We start from the raw sequence: 13,033 nt of genomic DNA, 5'->3' as shown, positions 1-13,033 counted from the left end.
TTATGCACAATGTATAACACGTGGGATTGACATTTCCCGATCAGATAATGTTTTGCTAGATTTGGGCCATTTCCTAATCAGAAAATTTGCCCGGACTAATTATTGTAGTCGCTGCATACATTACTGACAGTGTCACTCCGGTCTGTGCACGTCCGCCACCAAATGACATAATCAAAGCTTAGCTTGATTTCTGAAATTTATTGATAAATTAGTATTTTTAAGTATGAATTACTTTTCATCGTGAATAGCACTTGCCAATATTTGGGCATCAAAGGTAGGTCCTGGAATTATAGTAGTTGCTGTATATATTATTGGTATGAATACTCCATCTTGTGCGGTCACGCCTCCAAAGGACATTGTCAAAGCAAATCTTGATATCTGAAATGATTAATTTATGTTATAAATAAAAGTACTTTGGTGCTACACGTTTGCATCAACTAAGTCGCAGTGCATCCCGAACGAGCAATTCACTTTGTTTTATTTAGTTTTTTATTCATCTAGTTGTACTCCTTTTTCGGCAGGTCCATCCTTTGGCATTTGGCAAAAGGAATATCATGACCAATATTGGCCAAATCTGAAAGATTCTTTTCAAATTCATTAATAGATTAATCGACGAACACGAATTTTGTTCTTGCAAATGATCTCTTCGATTAGACAGGGAATTGTGTTTGATCCTAAACTATGTATCGGCACCATACCAACCTGTGCCAATCAGTCAACTGGCACATCCGCAACACCAGAATCCGCCACGGTCGCTTCCTTTTAACCAGTAGACTTGTGCCAATCTAGGCCGTTCATTGACTTCTGTAATGGCACGTCTCCAAAAATAAACGAAATAAATGTGCTCGTCTTGTTTACTTGAAGCCAAAAGCCACTCATCTCATTCCACTTATCAATTATCTCCAATGGTTGGGCATCATTGAATCTGTCAAGTTCAAAACACTCTTGCATGTCGCTATATGGACTCTGATTCTGGGTGTTTACACCAGAGCACTCTGTATTTTTACCCGGTATTACCTGGTAACCCACAATCCGATTCAGGCAACAACAGCACGTTTCTACTGATGTTTAAAATAAGGTATGTTGTGTGTACCGGAAGTGCTGAAACTGTTTTCCTGACCTCCAAGCTGCTTTTAAGGTCACGATGTGATACATAAATTGTACATAAAAGAAGTTCAACACCCAGCAACCGTTAACCGTTGTGTTTCCACTGGCAGAAATACCGGGTGTCACACCACATGGTCTACCTTATGAGGTGGATCACGGTTGCCGGGTGTCCACACCGCATCACTCTGAACCGATCTGTTTCCACTGAGCACATTAACCGATACACTCTAAACTAAACCGCATTACCCGCCAACCGTTCCCCAGTAGAAACACGCAGATTGTCTTGAGGTGAAGAAACCTGATCCTGCTTATGATTCTGTTACCACCCGTTCATGTCACAGTCTGGATTTTTCTTTTTTTGTGTATTCGAATTGGCTTGTATTGTACTGTATTTTGTGTGTATGTTTTGGGTACTCTGCGCTTCGTATCCTCCAACAACGCATTAGTCGTGTATTTTATTTATTTATTTATTTATTCAATCATACCTAAAAACAAATCTTGTAAACAAGACATATATTCTTTTACGTACCCATGGAGTTTTGTTTTCTTCAGCATCTATACAATACAAATCGTACAAATCGGGAAAGCAATTGAGTAATCGGTGTCCGTGAGTTACTCCTTTGGGAAATCCGGTCGAACCCTGCAAAGAGGATATACTATTCATTTTGTTAAAACTGACTGTCAGTACCATACATAGGAAGCTTCATTACCTGTGCCTTCCGTGTTCGATTTGACGCGTGTTCAAAAGACCATTTCCCTGTTATTCTATCGATACACCATTCAGAAAGGGTACGCCGGCATTACTCTCATGTCTAGTCCCGAGAAAATTAATTTCAAAGCAAAACAGTGTATTTCTGAGTTGTGTTGATTTTAATATGTATCGATTTTGCGCGACTATACATAACGAAAGAGGATGGACAGTGGCGTTCTGAGTGTTGATACTTTCAGAGTAATGTATTCATACTGCAGTTACTGTCCGTTTTCCTATACACATACACAGTGCTCTCACCATTGACGCGTGACCTCTACAAATGATGTACGTTGGAAGAATGGGCACTTGCCTAGTTAACATCACTGTGTGAAAAATAACCAGCCAATATTTTAGCTATTCTCCAAACTTCTAGCAAATATATTTCTCTAACATGACCTAAAATTACAGCTAGGTTAGATGTTCAGAAATAGTCGCACTTTTGTAAAATATGAGTGAGGGCAAGGCATAGCTAGCCAACTCCCCGTGTTAATTGAATGGAGATTTGACCGAAAATATTGGTATCGGACCGCTCACTTCTGAAGGATGCCACAAAAAACGGTACAAGCTACATTTTAACTATTCTAAATAGGTTCTATAAAATATAGTTTTGTAACATGTCCTAAATTTTTAGCTAATTTAGATGTTTGGAGAGGGTCGCACTTTTGTGTTTTAGGAAGGATATGTAAACGACAGATAACACCAAAAATATGAAGAAATTATTTCCAAACCGTGTTAAGTCAACAATCATTATGTTGCTCATTTTGAAGAATGCTGGTTAACAAAAAGCAGGTCTTTGTCTCATTTCGTGAACAAAGGTACACATACCATTGTTTCCTTTCGTTTCCTTTATAATCGGTTACCCAACTGAAGCTATAATACCAGCTTTATTGCGATGTCGCACATTGAAAACAGACACTTATGCACAACCAGAGAAGATCTGATTTAATCAGTTGAGCTGCTTCAATGAGTCTTATCTTGGTTTAACAGCTTTTAATGGGGTTTAAGTCCTGCAAAGGTCGAGATGAATTCTACTGTAGACATGACTGCATCATGTTAGTATTCTCTTACCGATGTAAAAAATACTGCCAACGGATCATCAAAATCCACCAAATCGCAGGCTTTGAGGAAGTCACTCTCGTCTACTGCTTTCCCTAATTCCATAAAATCTACTAAGGAATATGCCCCGCTTTAAGAAGAAAAAAATATAGCCAACATTACCAAAACAAATTTTAATTCACTTGTTTTATTTGATTCTAGCCAACTTGTGTTTCATTATTAGTTGTAAGTTTTAAATAAGCTAACGTTTGATGCTCTATTTTACACGCTACTTTGTCTGACATGTACCCACTATTGGAACACTTTTATTATTAGGCGGAGATAGAGAGATAGAGGGCGCGAGAGGAACCTTCTCACCTGCATTTCTTTCCTGCATTGATGACGTATCTCAAACTTGGTGTGCTGGAACAAGTATAACAAACAAAAATACAAAATACAATAAAATAGATAATAGAGGGTCTTAATGTTATAATCGTCTAAGCATTCATTGTAGGTAAGGTAGGGATGTGCGGCCGATACTTAAAATAAATAAATAAATAAATAAATAAATAAATAAATAAATAAATAAATAAATAAATAAATAAATAAATAAATGAATAAATAAATAAATAAATACCGCATTTACATACTGTAGCGTTTTAGATTAAACAGATATCAACGACCGCATATATTCGCTGTAGAAGTGACGTAATAAATGGGATTAACTACATGTACCATAGCAATAGATTAATACAATTTTGACTATATCGCAATTTATCCGATTTATTACCATGATTACGTCACTTCTAGAGCGAATATGTATGTGCAGTCGTTGACATCCAGTTCGTGCCTCTTTGGCAGTACTTATAATCCCCAATTCAATTATAATTGTAATCCGATTATCACTATGTCAACTGGACCATGCTTTTGAGTTCTGCACCACGATCGAAATGATCACAACACAAGGTCTATGGCATATATTGCCAATTCCAAAAGGTGCGTGATCCAGTTACCACGGTGTTATGTAACCACTTCGCTGGTGAATAAGGCTACGAATCCTAAACTATACTGATCATACCCTTGACAATTCAGGTTCTCCGCAGAATTTACAGCTAACTCCGGAATGACTTGACAGGCTTTGTCACACAGGTCAGCAGGTGATCGCATCAGTACGATTACTTTGATTCCGAGCTGAAATGTTTATGTATAAAGATTAGGTCAAAGAACACGATTATATGGCGACGATGAAGACGACGAAAAACACAACAACAATATTGATTTTGACATCAACAACGTGTTGTTGTTGTTGTTGTTGTTGTTGGTGGTGGTGGTGGTGGTGGTAGTGGTGGTGGTGATGATGATGATGATGATGATGATGATGATGATGATGATGATGATGATGATGATGATGATGATGATGATGAGGGTAAAAGACAATTATGCAATAACAATGACTGCATTACCTTTTTTATTGTGTTTTGCTGAATGCTCAACGGGAAGTCCATCCTCATGTGAACCTATAAAAATAAACAAATATTTAAACGGAATATTAATAGGCGTGATTAAAATTTCAACCGAGCATAAACACGTTTTCAATCAAAGGAACAAAATGTAAGTACCCACGCACTCACCACACCTAATGTGATTTTTTTTTTATTACTTCCGTGGTCCGGGTACTCTGGTGAATTCCGATCGCGTAAAAGTGACAAGGTCGTCTACTACGCGCCGCGCCGACGACCAATGGCGTTGATCAGCCATTCAGCGTGATTGTTTATCTCTTCTGTGTGTACGCTCGTCTACGCTTAGCGCACAGCTCGGACCACCGAAGTAAAAAAAAATTACTTTACAGCGTGCACCCCAGAAAAAAGAACATGCGCTCCCAGGTCCACCCACTCTCACGCACCTCCGCATGCGGGGTACACACCCATTGATCTAACAATCAATTTATCAATCAATCAATCGAGCCACCGAAAGTTGAATAATTGATCAAATGATCAATCAAGCAATAAATCGACTAATAAGCCCAATCGCTATTGTAACTTCCGGTTTTGGGGGACACTTTGACCTCTTTTTATTCTTGTAAAACATTTTAGATTATATTTTGTACGCACAAAAACCAATTTTTCTGAATTTTCTCAATAGGTCAGAGGGCAAAGTGTCCCAAAACTGCAACAACTGTCCCACAATGCATTGCAAACTTCCAATGCCGATTTGGCTTATTAATAAAGGTAACAATTAAACAATCGATCAATCAATCAAACAATCAATAATTAACAAAAATTAATTAATTAATTAATACTCAAACTATCAGCATCAATTTGATGAATGTTCTCAGTCATCCAGTTGCAGTAACATGAAATTTGGAGTTGAATCAAACTACTGGACTGGCCATTTTCCAAACCCACACATCTACTTTACATACACCCGCCACACCCACACAGATACACACTCACCACCTCCACAAACTCACCCCACTCCCACTCGCTACCTACCGTAATAACACCGATTTGAAATGATGCCAGATATGCCAGTAGCCACTCGTAATGGTTGCCGCCCCAAATTCCCAGCGTATCTCCTTTCTTCAAACCCAACTTCAGCAAACCTCGGGCAAACTGGCGGCTCTGCATGTCATGAAATAAAATCTTGAAAAACGGTTTTTTGTTGTTGTTTTTAGCATTTTGTTTAACTCAGTTATTCTGTTTTACCTTCCGGACAACTTTGGATGAGTACTTAGTAAAATGCACGACTATGATCAAATAAAGAGGGATATAATGCGAGCGGAGAAAATATGGTTTGTTTTTTATGTTTTGGGATTTTTTTTTAAACTACATGTTATTTGCTAAAGTTTCGATATGGTACATATACGCAAAGGGTAGTATATTTTATAATCGAACCAAAGAACACGAAATGTTAGTTAACACCATGATAGAGTGAAGCCGGTTTGTGGTCTCGGATCTTATTATTGAGCGGAAAATCACGACAGAGAACCGAAATCGAAGCCAAAATCCGGCGTTGTCGCATTCGAAAATCACGAGCCGCCCATGATAGGTGGGCCCCTTAGAAATTGAAAATCAGTTGTGTAAAATCGGGGTGTTTGGGGATGTACCCCGGAGAAATTGAAAAAATGTTCCCAAAATGAGCGCTAAACTTAAATTGGTGGACACTTTGTACGCTATTTTGTAAATACGTGGTTATACTGACCTCATCTTGCATTTGCTTGTAGGTTTTTCTTTCCTTATCAGCGTAGAATACATACATCTCTTTAGCTGGGTTATTGTTGGCTCTTTCATTAAATAACTGGCCAGCGGTTTTACCCAAACACGGCTGCTCATTAGGAACATGGATGTAACTCGACGTTAGCTGAGGCGAAATTAGAGCCATATTGCTTCTGGATATAAGATAATTAAATTAATCAATCAATCAATCAACTGATTAATCAACAACCAATCATCAATCAAACAATCGTTTGATAAATCGATCTAACAATCAATGTATCAATCAATCAATCGAGCCACCGAAAGTTGAATAATTGATCAAATGATCAATCAAGCAATAAATCGACTAATAAGCCCAATCGCTATTGTAACTTCCGGGTTTTTTTGGGACACTTTGACCTCTTTTTATTCTTGTAAAACATTTTAGATTATATTTTGTACGCACAAAAACCAATTTTTCTGAATATTCTCAATAGGTCAGAGGGCAAAGTGTCCCAAAACTGCAACAACTGTCCCACAATGCATTGCAAACTTCCAATGTCGATTTGGCTTATTAATAAAGGTAACAATTAAACAATCGATCAATCAATCAAACAATCAATTAACAAAAATTAATTAATTAATTAATTAATACTCAAACTATCAGCATCAATTTGATTAATGTTCTCAGTCATCCAGTTGTAGTAACATGAAATTTGGAGTTGAATCAAACTACTGGACTTGCCATTTTCCAAATTTCATATCAGTATCAATAATTGAACAATCAATCGTATATAATCAGTCGTATAGAAACTGATGGACTTCGACCTGTACAACCATTTTTACATGTTTAAGCGCACTTTGCCAAATTCGTTGAATGATGCGACGTGTTTGTTGTTGTTGTTATTGTTGTATATTTTGTGTGTTATCAATTTAATTTAAAGAAAAACAACGAGTTTGGATTCAAAACCTACCTGTTAGCTTCTTGTAACCTACGATGGTCGTTGTTTGTGTTTGTATAACTACATTCCACTCGTGGTAAGGAAATCAAGACACATACGTATATGGTGAAATCAAGACACATACATATGGTCCGATCCCACAAAACCCTGATCATGTTGGCAGATCTACTATTGAGATTTAAAGTCTGTGCAATAATTATCTGTCCCTCTAGGGTGGGCAAAAAAATTGGGAGGGCAAATGGGGGGGGGGAGGCAATTTTGGTAGAAAGGGAGGGCAAGAGATATTTGGCTAGTCAAATGGGGTAAACAATTTTTGCACACATTCATGGGGTTCCTTTTAAATAAAACGCTTCGGAAAACAATACAAAACATTCTCATATGCAAAGTTTCCTGCAGGCGTACTAGTATGTATGCTCGTTACGTTTGCATTAAATGAATGTTTGCAAATTGGGTTCCCAAGATTTTGGCATGTGCACAAGGGGCGATGATTTTTGACAAGCTGAAAGGGGGGGGGGCAAGCAATTTTTGTCATGCAGATAGGGTGGGGCAAAGGTTTTTGGTAAGCCGAGAGGGGAGACAGGCGTTTTTTGGCAGGTCATTTTTAAATTTGCCTACCCCAGGGGATAGATAATTATTGCACAACCTCTTAAAAGGTTTTCTTGCATCTGCAGACTGGTCTCTTGCACACCAATCTGATTACCCAGAAGAAGCTTGCAGCAATATCAGCACTTTTATCAGTGATGCAATACCGCCAAAGCTTGTTTTCAAGAAGACTGGCAAAAATCATTGACAAAAAATCAATTCATGAAACACGCCTATCAAAGGTTATTTTTTGCCTCATTCCGAATCTGTGAATATTAACTCAATTAGTCATGAATATTAATCAGAAATATAAATATATGCCATATCTTTGAGACAATACACATTTTGTGTTATTTTCAAGCCGTATTTGCTTTACACATTTTGGCATATTCCTGTGTTTGTGGGAATTCACACATTGCACGGTTCCGCCATATGTGAGGAGAGCCTCGATCTGACAGCATGCATGAATGGGAATTGGACCAGTCATATAACATTGCGTAAAGTTACATAATACTTCCATTAATGTTCAATGCCAGTTCGAGGCTCTCCCCGCATATGGCGGAACCGTGCAATAGGCGAATAGGTATGGGCGGCCGTGAGGGCCAAAAGGGTCTCAAAACTACACAAGGGTCTCAAAAGTACAATAAGGTCTCAAAAACACACAAAGGTCTCAGACATAAACACACAGTGATGTCTCAATAGCACAATACGGTCTCAAAAACAGAGAAAGGTCTCAGAAAGAAACACACAACAATGTCTCAATAGTATAATAAGGTCTCAGAAACAGGGAAAGGTCTCAAATACAGAGAAAGGTCTCAAAAACAGAGAAAGGTCTCAAAAACAGAGAGGTCTCAAATACAGAGAAAGGTCTCAAATACAGAGAAAGGTCTCAAAAACAGAGAAAGGTCTCAAATACAGAGAAAGGTATCAAAAACAGAGAAAGGTCTCAAAAACAGAGAAAGGTCTCAAAAACAGAGAAAGGTCTCAAACACAGAGAAAGGTCTCAAAAACAGAGAAAGGTCTCAAAAACAGAGAAAGGTCTCAAATACAGAGAAAGGTCTCAAAAACAGAGAAAGGTCTCAAAAACAGAGAAAGGTCTCAAAAACAGAGAAAGGTCTCAAAAACAGAGAAAGGTCTCAAAAACAGAAAAAGGTCTCAAAAACACGTTAAGGTCTCAAAAACACGTTATGGTCTCAAAAACACGTTATGGTCTCAAAAACACGTTATGGTCTCAAAAACACGTTATGGTCTCAAAAACACGTTATGGTCTCAAAAACACGTTATGGTCTCAAAAACACGTTATGGTCTCAAAAACACGTTATGGTCTCAAAAACACGTTATGGTCTCAAAAACACGTTATGGTCTCAAAAACACGTTATGGTCTCAAAAACACGTTATGGTCTCAAAACACGTTATGGTCTCAAAAACACGTTATGGTCTCAAAAACACATTATGGTCTCAAAAACACGTTATGGTCTCAAAAACACGTTATGGTCTCAAAAATACGTCAAGGTCTCAAACCAGGTATTACAACCGACCGTTATAATGTGCAGTACCGCATGCAGTACCGGTACTATACTGCACACATCAGCAGGCGAAACTATACACATTCCGTCACGCACTTCCGCATGAGGAACTACATATCCCAACTTGCATTTCTGCATGCGGTGATGCAGGTCGGAATGTGCAGTTCCGCATGGGGAACTGCAATATTTTTGGTGTATTTCCGCATGGGGAATTTCGGTATATAGGCCTATGGATGGGTCATTTTGTTTTCAAAATTTTCTTAATTTCTTTTGGAAAATAGACCAACTGTGCATCACTGCAGCCAAAATGTTTCTCAAATTGCTTGCGGTTGTAAGTTGTAAAAACTAAGACAATTTGTGTTAGACAATTTGTGTTAGATTTGGCCAAAACTTTTGTCCAAATTTCTTACAAAATTACAAGTTGGACTTAAAAAGTCTTATCATATAATGCGATTGAAAAGAAATTTTGCATTTTGAACACGTTCCTAACGTTTTCCTACACCTTTTAGGGTGTAATATAGAAACGTTGCCCAAAATGTATGTGCCAAAAATTGCTTGCTCCCCCCTCCCCCACCCTTTCGACCTGCCAAAAATTACTTGACCCGCCCTTTCGACCTGCCAAAAATGCTTCCCCTTTGACATTCCAAAACATCTTTGCGTCCCCTATAATTCACCACCCCGGCCCCGGGGTACAATTTATTGCACCACCCCTGACAAGTTCAGGCGCCTATAGAGGTGTAAATGAATTGAATAGAAATTTAGTATGAAATGGGTCTATTGAGAAGATTTATCAATTTTGTCCAGGTATTTGGAACATGGGATCACTCAGGGTCCACCCCATATCCATGTTGGTATATCACTGTGGAGGATGAATCTTATTCAAAATTGAGTTTTATTGGAATTCAGCAGCAGGCATTGCATTCACTAATTTGGACATTTTCAAAACAACTTGCACCTCCCCTCATTAAAACAAACTTCACTGAAACCCTCAGTTTTTGGCAAAAATCAATGCCTGTTTTACACCACAGAAAAAAAGTCTTCTTTGTGCAAGGGGTAAATGTGAAAGATAAAAAGCATCACAAAGAGAATATTTTGAGGCAATTTATGAATTGTTTTCAGCTCAAAAACATTGACATATTTTGCTTAAAATTGTTTTCCTTATAAATTTTTTTTTTCTTGTTTCACCCCTTGCCAAATTGCAACAATTAACTTGTCTAATATTGATCAGCCCTTACACCAGTCACCATGAAAACAAACACAAATATAGATACATGTTAAATTGTATTCTTATTTATAGTCACTTTATTTTTCTAAACACACAAGTATTCCAACATGTGGTCAGTATACATGTATGATTCAAACAAAAATACACAAAGTTGTAAAACCTAAAGCATGTGTTACATTTTAGAATTATTAATAAATTTGTTGTTTAAAATTATCAAATTTTACTAGCAGTGCCCGTATTATTTTGAATATGCATAATTAACATTAAAAGTTGGGTTGTTTGTCTGTCACTTTTTAATTGATTTAAGGAATATCAACAAGGAATTACAAGAATCATAACAAAGCAGCCATGAAAGTGAAAATTTTAGCTCTTTTGACCTTGGGAACTCAGGCCTGTACATGGGGGAGTGGGGAGGGGTGTGACCACACCTTCACCCCCCAAATTTGCACAAGTATGCACAAAGTACCAAAATATCACATTTTTGTGAGCATAGCAAGCAAAAAAATCAGGTTTTTTACGCTTTTTTGGTCAAAAAAGGTGGAAATTCCACTTTTCACAATATCACCCCCCCCCCCCCTGAAAAAAGTGCACTTTCTCCAAATCAGCACCTGCGCACCTGCGTAATCAAAAATCCTGCGTACTACGGGCCTGAGGGAACTGTAACAAGCCCTCTAAACTTACAGCTAAAGAGCATTACTTCTTGTCATTTAGGCCTATATAAAGCACTTATGATTTAGAGCTAATAATTCTGTTTGTACTGAATGTATTCCTACAAATCAAAGATTCTGAATCAGCACCCCAAAATTGACTAAGAACACTTCTCAAACCTTGTATAGCTCTCCCAGTCCGAAACCCCGTCAGTCCGACACCAGCGCCTTAGACCGCTCGGCTATCAAGGCTTGATGGTGTCATGATGAAAATTTAAAATATAATCGCAACTTCATTACTTCAACATACCACGTGACAAGCAAATACAGAAAACGTACCATATTTTGGAATTTTATTTGTTTAAAAACATTAATGTGTATTAATAGCGCTTAATTGTTGATAACTGCGTGTTTTATATACAGAAATAGGAATGAGGCTATACACGCACAATAGTTATAATCGATTTTGATTCACACGTGCGCTACGAACTCGCCGTATACTAAAAGCATAGATTATCAATGTGGCGTGGCCTACCATTTTTCTTGTAGCTTCTTTTATACACGTCGATGTTTTCATCAATTACACAATTAATCCACATTAGACCCTAATTTTATTTCAGGAAATAAAAGATTAGATTACCATAAAAACGAAACAGTAATCATTGGTTGGGTCTAATGTAATTTATACATGGAATTTTCAACGTTTTTTCTATGGCCATTCTCGCTCAATTAAACAAATATTTTGGCGTATATAAAATTGAAATAAAATTCTCTGCCTCATAAAACGACATCAAATGTGCCACAATTGGGTATCACGAATCGTTATATATGATTTGCAGTTAATATTCATATTTTCTTTTATACAGAGGATGCTTCAGTTTTGACAGGAAAAATATTTTCTTGAAAACCCTCTCACTCGGTTATTTTAAAAAGGTAACCACGCTTCCCTAGAATGTGCAATAATTACAATTAAAATTGTTCTTATTCTAACAGTAAGCGTTTCTAAAATGCAGTATGGCGAAATGTGATGTAGATATTAACAAACCATCTAACCCAATAAGTACGATAGGGCCTATATTGTAACGAGCTTAGTAACTTAATTTAGCATGTGATCCTAGCATCCTTTTTTATGACATTTTTCAGTAGATAAAAAAAAAAAAAGCTTATTCACACAATTTCAATCCGATTTTGCGTTTGCGAGTTATGCATGATTATGTGTATTACACTGCTCCATAGGCCACTGTTGTAATTTCGATCTGGTATACCGGTACCAGAACAAAATTCAAATTTTTCATGTCACGATATTTTTGATAAATGAATTAATCTGCAAGAAATATTTAGTACATAAACATTATGTAGCCAAAAGTTCCCAATGGTATAAAAATCTCAACTTTTTTTTTTTTTTTTTGGGGATGAGGCTGTGGATCACGAAATGCCCTTTAACTGTATGTCAAAGCACGTAGCCATTTGACTTCAACTTTTGATTAATACATCCAATTCGAAATGTACCAAAATTGCATTTCCCCATGCGGAAATACACCAAACATATTGCAGTTCCCCATACGGAAATACACCAAAAATATTGCAGTCCCCCATGCGGGACTGCAAGCGGATGTTGCAGTCCTGTATGTGGTACTGCATATATACGGTCGGTTGTAATACCTGATTTGAGACCTAGACGTGTTTTTGAGACCAAGATGTGGTTTTGAGACCAAGACGTACTTTTGAGACCCTTTTGGCACTCACGGCGCGGCCGCCGGGGTCAAAAGGGTCAACGCTCGAGGAATACTATGGGCGGCCGTGTGTGCCAAAAGGGTGTCAAAACACGTTCATGTCTCAAAAACACGTCTAGGTCTCAAATCAGGTATTACAAAGTCAACTCGACCGTTATGTGCAGTCTATGTCTCTGAGGTATATGTCTCTGAGACCTTTCTCTATTTTTGAGACCTTTCTCTGTTTTTGAGACCATTCTGTGTTTGAGATCTTTCTCTGTATTTGAGACCT

The 13,033-nt window shown here is 37.6% G+C and overlaps 1 protein-coding gene across 1 annotated transcript; it reads right to left on the bottom strand.

Annotated features, from left to right (window-relative positions):
- Positions 1-228: 228 nt before the first annotated feature.
- Positions 229-7,204, bottom strand: LOC140150147 (medium-chain acyl-CoA ligase ACSF2, mitochondrial-like). Its single transcript, XM_072172151.1, has 8 exons — positions 7,062-7,204; positions 6,095-6,281; positions 5,347-5,514; positions 4,357-4,410; positions 3,972-4,084; positions 3,272-3,316; positions 2,927-3,044; positions 229-378 (listed from the first exon to the last, which is right to left on the bottom strand). Exons 1-8 carry the CDS (start codon positions 7,202-7,204, stop codon positions 229-231), a joined length of 978 nt encoding a protein of 325 aa, XP_072028252.1.
- Positions 7,205-13,033: the final 5,829 nt, after the last annotated feature.

This window comes from Amphiura filiformis, chromosome 4 (assembly GCF_039555335.1).
Source record: "Amphiura filiformis chromosome 4, Afil_fr2py, whole genome shotgun sequence".
Taxonomy (NCBI): domain Eukaryota; kingdom Metazoa; phylum Echinodermata; class Ophiuroidea; order Amphilepidida; family Amphiuridae; genus Amphiura; species Amphiura filiformis.
The sequence above is the reverse complement of the archived record's forward strand: the minus strand, read 5'-3'. Positions and strand labels throughout refer to the sequence as shown.